At 26.1% G+C, this 10,112-nt stretch overlaps 1 protein-coding gene across 13 annotated transcripts in view; it reads left to right on the plus strand.

Annotated features, from left to right (window-relative positions):
• LOC106685113 (uncharacterized) overlaps window positions 1-10,112 on the plus strand; it is a 37,142-nt gene that overhangs the window by 23,903 nt on the left and 3,127 nt on the right. For 8 of the 13 annotated variants that reach the window (XM_014427628.2, XM_067045476.1, XM_067045478.1 and 5 more), the window contains 4 exons: window positions 3,111-3,243; window positions 3,617-3,724; window positions 3,807-3,959; window positions 8,084-8,187. In XM_014427628.2, coding sequence (XP_014283114.1) covers window positions 3,111-3,243; window positions 3,617-3,724; window positions 3,807-3,959; window positions 8,084-8,187 — 498 coding nt within the window. Of the gene's footprint in view, window positions 1-3,092; window positions 3,244-3,616; window positions 3,725-3,806; window positions 3,960-6,294; window positions 6,323-8,083; window positions 8,188-10,112 lie in introns of those variants that run through there. The other 5 variants (XM_014427630.2, XM_067045477.1, XM_014427633.2 and 2 more) reach the window with 4 other exon arrangements.

Consider the following 10,112-nt stretch of genomic DNA (forward strand, 5'->3'; position numbering starts at 1 on the left):
AAAAAATCAGTTATCTAATAATTATTATTATTAATTAAAGTTAATAGCTGGTGCAGTTATCGAAGAAAAAAAAGGCTACCATTATTGAAGAAAAAAAAAACAATTAAAACTATATAAGAGTAAAACAGAAAGAAATGAATTATTTTTATTCTGAAAATTCTTTGAAAAAATGTATGTTTCTTTTTTCAAATTAATTATATAATATTATATATTCTCTTAAAATAAAAGTGTGGTGCAGTGATAAAAAATGCATCAAAAAAAATTTTAATTCAATATGAACATAGACCAAAATAAACCAATATTATGAATATTTATTTTTTAAAGTGAATTCAAATTCTTTTTATTAGATTGAAATTAATATTGTATTAAAGCATGTTGAAAATTAAAACCATCAAAAACAGGTAATAAACAAAAATTTTGGAATGCTTAGGATTATAACTGAGGACAGGTTTACTGGAGCTAAGCATCCCCAATTTCTTGTGCTATGCTATTTTAAGTTGCTTAAGATAAGTAACTTAAGCTTAAGTTGCTTGGAAATGAAGACAAAAAAGAGATTAATAATTAAAACTGACACTTGCTTTTCAATCATAGATAGAATTTGAACAATTTAGAGACCAAGTGTACCATTATACTACAAAAGAAGTAAATCTAGCAACAATAGCTAGAAACATATTTTTAACAGAGAATAACAGATGGGAAAAAGAAATATACCATAAAACTTATGACTATTTTTAACTGAGCTTTAAAAAAAAAAATCAAATGGTATTTGTAATCTCCCAACACTTTTTCACTTATCATAACAACTGGTGTGCCACACTCAGCAACATGAAATGTTTAATAACAATGGAGCAATGTTATTCTCCAAAGGATCAAAGTAACCCACTTATTTGGTATATTTAATTTCTGGAATTGCAAGTAACTGAGTCTGACTAATTAGCAAACACATTTTTAAAGCTCACTATTCTGAGTGATATTGAATCTTTAATGTGCCTACAGTATGAATGAAATACCAGTTTACAAGTATTAAATTGACTAAAGGGTTTTTATTTAATTATTTGTATTTTGTGACTTACTTTTTATTGACCATTTAATTGTTAAATTTTACTAATTTGCTTCTTTTTTTTTCTTTCTTTTTCTGTGCACTAACTTGCTTCAATTGGAAAACATTTTGGTAAGTAAATTTCTATTTATTTTAATTTGAAGTATATGTATTGCATTATTTTGTTTTAATAGAAATTTTTTGTGTGCATTTTGTTGCTTTTTATTAGGATTTAAAAAAAATGTTAATATTATTTATTAATGTTGAGTTTCAAAATGTTCTGTTTATGAAGAAATATTTTATTGACCTTTATTTTTATCTGAAAAATTCATAAAATAAACAAAGCTTTTTAATGAAATAAAAAAATCAATAATATTAATAGCTTTGCTGTGAATCAAACTTTAAATTTAAGTATTTATTTGGCTAACATGAAGTCATACTTAAACTTATTAAATTTGACAATTAATTTAGAAGTGATAAAAATAAATAATAGTAACTTTAAAAATTTTTCATAAAGTATTATTAAATATGATTATGCACAGTACTTTTATTTTTTAAATATTCAAAAGGGTAAAAGATGTCATTGGGATAGAGTAAGAAGTTAGTGGCTCATTATATGAGGCGTTCAGTTGTAAATTTTGGTGACTGCAATTTTTTTTGTGTTTATTTCAAAATTATTGACAAAATCCTTAGAAAATTTGTTTTCTTAAGATAATAATGTTGATATTAAGTTATAGTAACTGACTGCTGATTGGATGCCAACTTTTGTAATTGAAAACTAATTCAATGTTGTAAAAGTTTCCATTTTTGCAGTTACCATGTTTCATGACTGAACGGCTCTTAAAATAAAATCTTATTATCCATAGAATGTCAATTTTGTTTCATCTATATAGCTTATTTTGTTTTATTAGCTTTTTATCCCTTACTTTCAATTATCTGTTCTGAGAGGGAGTTTATTTACGATATAAATATTAATTCATGTTTTTCAAATTTTTAATGTATTAACATTGAATTCAATACAAAAAAAATATATTCCATATGAATTGAAGTACAGTTTAAACTGTTTATAACATCGGCCAAGAGAACAGGTAAATATGGTAACTTTATTTTTTTTTTTAGTATAACTGAAAACTCTTACAACATTGTTTGAAAAATCCGTAACTAAGAACATTTTTAGTTTCAAAGAGTATTTAACCAGTGCACTAATGAATTGTCTAAATCAAGTTGGTTCTTCTACTTTATTTTTTAAAACAAATATTCCTCCTCAAAGCTGAAATTTATTTTATTTTTATTTGTCCTACAGTTGGGAAACATCTAAAATTGTTTATAAAGTAGAATTAACCTCACCATCTTTCTGGTTCCAAATATTGCCTTTTATTTGACCATTAAAGATTTTTTATTTGACATTTTGACTTATTCTCAGAACCAGAACACAGAAGCAACTGAAGTTAAGTAACTCGTAAACCAGAACTCTGTGAAAAACTGAAAAAATACATAGTTAAAATACATATCCTGTGTATTTTTTATTAAGAATTCTAATTTTAGAAAATGGTTAAACTAGTGTTACTATAACCGATATTGTAATTATCGCTCCTGCCATTATAAGCACTGTTTTTGTGTAATCTATGTTAGAGAACCAAACTTTCAGTTGGGATCTTGCCTTAATAGGTGGTCTGTTCTTGTAGCTAATGTTATACTAAGTTTAGACTATAAGTAAAAAGAATCATATATTAGCCTATGGTATGAGTTATGGTTTTATTTTATAAGTTATGTAGCAAATAGTATTAGAATAGTCTTTTAGAAATATTATTTTAATTAAGAGTTGTTTATTTCAATTCCATCGCCAGTGTTATTGACAAAATAACTCCTGCCACTTCGTTATTTTAGCTACTTTTCACAAATAATCAAAACTTAATTTTTTGCTTTATTTTATTTTTACATTAAAATTATTAACTTATTCGGTAGATATTATATCATTTATTTATTTGCTTATTATAGTGCTGACTTCTTAAATGTTTCAATGAAGCCATTTCTAATTTCAATATGATCTCAGGTTCCTACTATCTCTCAGTTCCTGGTCTTAGAGAAGGTTCAGCCAGATCAAGTCTAAGTGAAGCTTCAGGAATCAGTGGTGCTTCGAGTCGTACTTATGTTAATGAAGCATCTACACTTGTTCTTGAAACAGTAGAAAATGGTATCAAAAAGTAGGTGTCATGTTTATTGGTGATTTAATGTCTTATAATTTTTATTTATATATTTTTGAGAAAGTTATTTATTTTTGTTCATTATTTAAAATCTTGTATAGTTTTATTACAAGACTAGTAGTTCAATGATACTTTACTGATTGTTGTTAGAATAAATTGTACAGCATTTGTACAAGTACAGAGGCAAAATTTAGTATTTTATTTGAAAAAAATTGTTATCCATATATCTTATAATATGTGTATAAAATAGATAACATAAAATAAAATTCATAACTATCATTTCTTATTGCAACAGACTTATATACTTATTTGGTTTATTTACTTGTTTAAATTACATCAATGAACTCATATATAATATATCATCCTTTTTCAGATACTATTTGGTGCCCCTATCGATGGCACAAAAGAGTAAGTGGAAGAAAAAGGGCACTAAATTACATATATTCAATGATCATACATTTATCGCTAAACATCTCCAAGGGTGAGCTTTTTTTTATTTAATCAATCATCTTTCCTTATATATTTTGAGCATCTTCTATTACCATTTATAACCTCTTCCATAGTGGGACATTGTGCCAAGTTTGTAAGAAGGCGCTGCCTAGGAGATTAGGGAAGCAAGGGTACGAATGTAGGGATTGCCAACTCAAGTGCCATAAACACTGCCATGTTAAGGCTGAAACTACATGTCCAACCTCAAACATTCATAACATAGAGCTGTAAGTATTGAAATGTTATAACTGAGTGTTAATTTTCTTATTTTTATTAATTTCTTCTTCTCCAGATTCTTATTGTTCAAGTTTTATTTTATTTAATTAGATATTGAATTATATAAATTACTATTAATTTGGTAACCCAGATATTATAATATTTTAAACAGGAGAAGTTATTTTATTTTGTGACAATAGTATTTTTTCAGTTGATATAAAGTGGAATCCCGATTACATGTGGCTTTCCATGGATCCCAATCAATGCTATTCAAACTAAGAAAATTTATAATTTTATTGTAATGAAGTGAATTTATTTTTATATTATTTAATTTATTTTTCCAAATCTTTACCTATGCAAAATTTTATGAAGATCTGAGGTGGTAAGGTTTAAAACTGTGTTGACCCATTTTGTGATTCTATAATTATTTCATAAAGAGGCATTGCACTCTAAAACTAGCCAAGTCTATTTTAAAATTTTCAATTTATGTATTTATAGTAATGGTGTAGATTATCATGATGTAAAAGGATTTTTTCCCAAAATATAACATTTGGTATAAGTGTTTTTGGAAGAAATTCTTTTATCTCATGATAGTCTTGTTGATTGAACTAAAAAAATGCTTCAAATGTTATTAGTTTTTATTTATAAACAAATGATTAAAAGTATATAAGTAAATTACTTTTCTTACCCCTTTAAGTGCTAAGCCCAATACAAAAATTATCTATATTCTCACTTATATCGGTCCAATTAAGATCTTTGTCAGCAATTTTACTATCTAGAATAAAACAAGAATGTTCCGGATGATGTATGGTTTTATAGTTATTTTAAAATCTGGTTAGGAAGTGAACTGGTTTACATTGGAATATGCCCAAATTCCTTTGAAAACATACTTAACAATACCGTATTTGCCACAAACGTAAGGGAAGATATTTTTCCAGAAAAATTAGTCGAAAATTGAAACGCCCTTTATTCAAGGTTACTGTATATAGGTTATTTTACTAGGATTGTTATGTGTCGTACATTTAAGGGTGCCAAAAATTGGTGCTTTATTTTATAAAAGTAATCTGTGCTGTCTCCTTAGTGTCGTAGTCTGTCAAGACTTAAGTAACCTATTTATGCCCAGTGGTGTGAAATTGCGCCATAGTAAATGTTTAAAGTGAAGAAAACAGGTAGTCATTAGTAAATGTTTACTATGATATGATTTCACACCACTGAGCATAAGTGGGTTAGTAAAGTTAAATCACTCGAACTTAATAAAAATAAAATCTTTGACACCCCGCACTGCTCAGTGTTACTTATCATGGGATCCAACCTTAAAAAAGGCATTATATTGAGTGATATTTTCATTCAGCTGTAAAGACTGGTGCAGAGGAGACGTGTTCTTCACTTACCGATAGTTTTAATATTATGTGCTTAACATATAAATATATCTAATGTGATATATTATTATTAATTGATAAATATATTATTATTATTAAAATATAAATGTATTTTAATAATAATAATATATTTTATATGTTATATTATATTATAATAATAGTGTATTTTATATATATAATACAAATAAATATATGTAACATGAAACATGTGGAACAATGAATTGATTAACGCATTAGAAGTTATGTACTAAATTAATACATTAATTACATTAAAGTCATCCAATTTATTTAAAAAAATAAATAACTAATTACTAATACAAAATTTTTTATTCAATTTTTGTATTCTGCCTAGTATGAAATATAAAACATAAAATTTTGAATGGGGGTTGATTCTTTTTATTTTACTAATCTTTATTACCAAAATTCATATCTGAAAATATTAAATCTAAAATTAATAATGTAAATTTGAATGAACTTGACTAGTTTTAGAATGCAACCAATCATATATTTAAAATTTTTTGCTTAATATTAATAATCAAGTCATTTTAACACAAACTCCTAAGCAATGTGATTAATTTGGCTTGTCTTTGAAATTACAATATCTATCACAGCTGTCAATTTCACTTCAATCTATGGTAAATATTTTTGGTGAAATATGACAGCTTTAAAAATAAACAAATCACGCATATTGGTTGGTTATACCATGGATTGAGGAGAATAAATATAAATATGCATACCTTTCTATTATATATTATGATTATACCTGAAGTATTTATACATTCATTTACTATTTAAATTAATTAACAATATGGAAAAAAAAAAGGTAATACTATATTGCAATATCAAATGCAATCATGTCAATTTCCTAATCCAATAGCTACTAATTGGTATTCCACTATATATTATATTTTATGATATGTTTTATCATATCTACTTATTTACAACACAATTTTTTTTTCTATTATGGGTCCCTCTTGCCGGTTCTGAGTGAGTAGGTAAGCTGCATGATAAAGGAAAAACAAGTATTTCTCCAATTATCAATGCTTAAGCTCATATTTAATCGCTTATTTTGGCTGCAGTTTTTGATGTAGTGAATTTAATTCATGATGAATATAAACAGTACATTTATTCATCAGTTTTCAACTAACATTTTGATAATTTTATTGTTAGATTGGATATTCGCTTAATTTATGGATTTTATCAGTATTTAAGTTTTGTTTTCCAGATTATTTCATAAATTTAGTACTTTCTTTTTTATTATCAGAATTTTGAATTTTATTTATTAATTGAGGTCATTTCATTCAAATTGTTTTCCAATTACACTTGTCTTTCTGCTTAAATTTGACAAATTATGAATTATATGGCTAGGATAATTTAAATAATATGTGTACAATTGGTTTATTGTTGCATTATTTCAAAATTGTGGAGAACCCTTAGGTCGAAAGAATACTCTGAAATGTTGTTTGGTTCTATATTTTTTAACTAAAGGAGAATATGAAAAGTACAAATAACTGAATATTTTTATTATGAAAACCTGAGCCTATCAACTAATTTATTTCACTACTTCCTAATCGATGATTCTTATAATGCACATCTACTTCAGAAACTCCTCTCTAGAATTCTATAAATCCAAAGGAACTAATGACATCAACTTGATTAAATCCTTTAAGACAGTGGTTCCCAAAGTGGGTACTGCAGCGATTCCAGGGACGGTGATGGCCACAGGTGCATTTGGTGGCGATGAATAACTATAAGTTGTTACGGTCAACAATATTACTGCTGACGAAAATAGAGCCGAGGATTACTAAATTGGTAGCAGCACACCAGGTTCATCCTTCTCATTAAGATGATTTCGAATGTTCTAATCTTTTTTTGTATTACATTCTATTCTGAGTTCAATAAATAGTTTCATAATTTTAAAGTTCAATCTTTCTAATTCACTTCTTTCTTTGCTATATTTTTTGCTAAGTAATTTTTTTCTGGAAAAGGGACAGTAGGACAAAAATGTTTGGGAACCACTGCCTTAAGACCAAAGTCTATTATTTATTTATTTCAGTGTTTCATCTCATTTATTCAGTCATCTTCATTCTCTAGTACTTGTCTATTGTTAACTTTTTCTTACCTATTGTTCAGCTTTTTTCCTAACTTGAGGATTAATTTTTCCTCTCTTCTGTTATTATTTATTTTATTTTTTTAAACCTCATATGTATATATATATAGTCTCTTGTGTTTTTTATGTGGTTATTCTCTGTTTATATTTTGCTTTAACTAGGACCTTATTTGACTCATGTTCTGCCCATAAAGCCTCTGCATCATCTATTTTAGTTAAGTGCCTTTTTAAGTTACTCTGTGATAAATCTGATTATATATGGACCACTCTAAGTGCTTACTTCTTCATTTACTACTCTATACTGTCTTTATACCCATCATAGGAAAGTATATAATTCATTGTTCTTTATGTTTGTTTTGTTTGTAATTGGCCAGTTTGTCAGTTTATTTGTTACTCATTATCAGTTTCATTTCATGATCTTAGCATGTAAAACTTCCAGCTAACGTTTATTTTTCTATTCCATATATTTTTATGTTATTTGTTTGAAAAGGTTATTTGATTATTTCTATTAATTATTATTTTACTTAGTTATTATACTTTTTTTTATTCCTTGATTGGTTTTTGTTTTTCCAATGTAGAATCATATGATAAAAATCTTATTTTATTATGGAACTATCTATTTTATCCTTATTGATTGGTATTTCAGGAAAATGATTAATTACAAAGTGAGTACTATTAACTTTTTATCAACTTACATGTCAGTTCGTGAACCTCAGCTTCCAGTATGTATGGAAAATGAACCAACACCCGGTCAGTTTTATCAGAAGCATGTTTATACTGCGGGTTGATGTTTTTTCTAATTATTTTATTTAATTCTTACTTTTTTTCTATTTTTTTTTTTTTAATTCTCAAGAGAGTATTGACTTAAACTTGAAAAATGGTCTGATAGATTTATTTTTATCTGCATGTTTGCTGATTGATTGAAAAAAATATATTGTATGAGGTCATTAAAAAACATTTTTTTTTTTAAATGTTAATATTTGAATTCTGAACCATTGATAGAATATTTGTAATTATTATTGTTTGCATCAATTTATTTAAGTTCAGTTTGCAATTCCAATCAAAATGCTTTGATAACTTATAGTGTAAGCATGGACTAATTTACCATTACAAATTATGATTCTTCATTTTGGGATTGAACTTGTAATACTTCCAAGATTTAATAATTGAAGTTCATCTTAACTCATTATGCCGTAAAAGGAACTTTGTATAAACCTTTGATTATTTTCTAAAAAGTGAAGAATTAAAAACTGGTAATATAATATAAAAAAGCTCTCAGGAATCTGTTACTAATTTACATTCTATGCTTTAATGAAAAATGAGAATACAATATTTGTTTATTGAAAGATTTATTTAAGAGTCAAAGATTATTAATTCATTATATCCATTTATTTTTTTATTGAGTTATTTCAAAATTTGGAATTTTTATGTGAAAGCCTTCCCTATTTCCGCTAATAATGTCTAACAGCCCATAAAGCTTTTTAATTTCGTGGAAAATTAGAGACATTTGTTATAGAGTGATCAATTATTTTAAATGCGGTATGTACATCTTTTGAGGATGAATATCCTATGCGGCTTTAATAATTTTTTTATTTTCATATTGAGTGTGTTAACAAAAAAGGAATAAATTATCACCTACAATGAAAGTATTTAGTTTTTAAATTAGATTAATTTTATTTATTGTGATATGTTTGAACTTTATTGCATGTTAGTATTTATGAAATTCTAATTTGCCAGTTAAAGGTATTTTAAATACTAGTATTTAATATAGTTTTGAGTTTAAATAGAGCTTGGATTCTATCTGACTTGTATTATTTTTGAAATTTTTTGTGTTCATGTATGTGCATTTTATAACATGCAAGTTTACAGAAACAATTTTTTGATTCATATAGAACATGTGTATCATTTTTGTTTAGCGCATTGTAAACATTTCTAAATAGTAAAGTAAATTAGTTAAAACTGAATAAATCAGGGTTTTCCGAACCAAGATTAGAAGTGAGCAAATCTACTGCTTTCAGAAATTGAATCATAAAGACTCACAACAGTGAACTATCTCTTTTTCATGACTTGCTTCTCAGTCAGAAGGGGATGAATAGTGCCTTGTAGAAAACCTCCCTACTCACTTACCACTTATCATGCCACTAAAGGGATCTAAGGTTTTTGAATCACTTCATGAATGTGTAAATCTTGAATTTTTATGTTTTTAATCGACCTAAAATCCTATTGGAAACAGTTAAAAAAACATAATTGATATCTTTATGTATCTGTTTTTTTAAGTAAAAATAGATGGAAGATGAAGCTTCTCTCCCTTCTTGGTTTTCATAACATGTTCATTATTCATTTTCTTACTGTTTTGATAATTTTTATTTCCCTTTTTATTGTAAAGAATATAAAAATACAATACCTTTTTGATCATTTTTCTTGTAATCAAGGCATTACTGTTAGATTGCCAGAAAAAATAAATTGTATTTGTGCTGACAACTAATTTTAAAGATATTTTAGTATTTTAAAAAATCTTAACAGTAATCAAAAATGATTTCATTTATTAGGTACTTTGCAAGTATCTATTCATAAATCTATATTTCATTAAAGATTAATTAAAATAATACATATTGATGAATTAATTTAAAAGTGAAATTATGCTCATTGATAGTATGTATATACACATATATATA

Source organism: Halyomorpha halys, unplaced genomic scaffold, assembly GCF_000696795.3.
Source record: "Halyomorpha halys isolate HHAL.00 unplaced genomic scaffold, Hhal_1.1 Scaffold659.1, whole genome shotgun sequence".
Classification (NCBI taxonomy): Eukaryota; Metazoa; Arthropoda; class Insecta; order Hemiptera; family Pentatomidae; genus Halyomorpha; species Halyomorpha halys.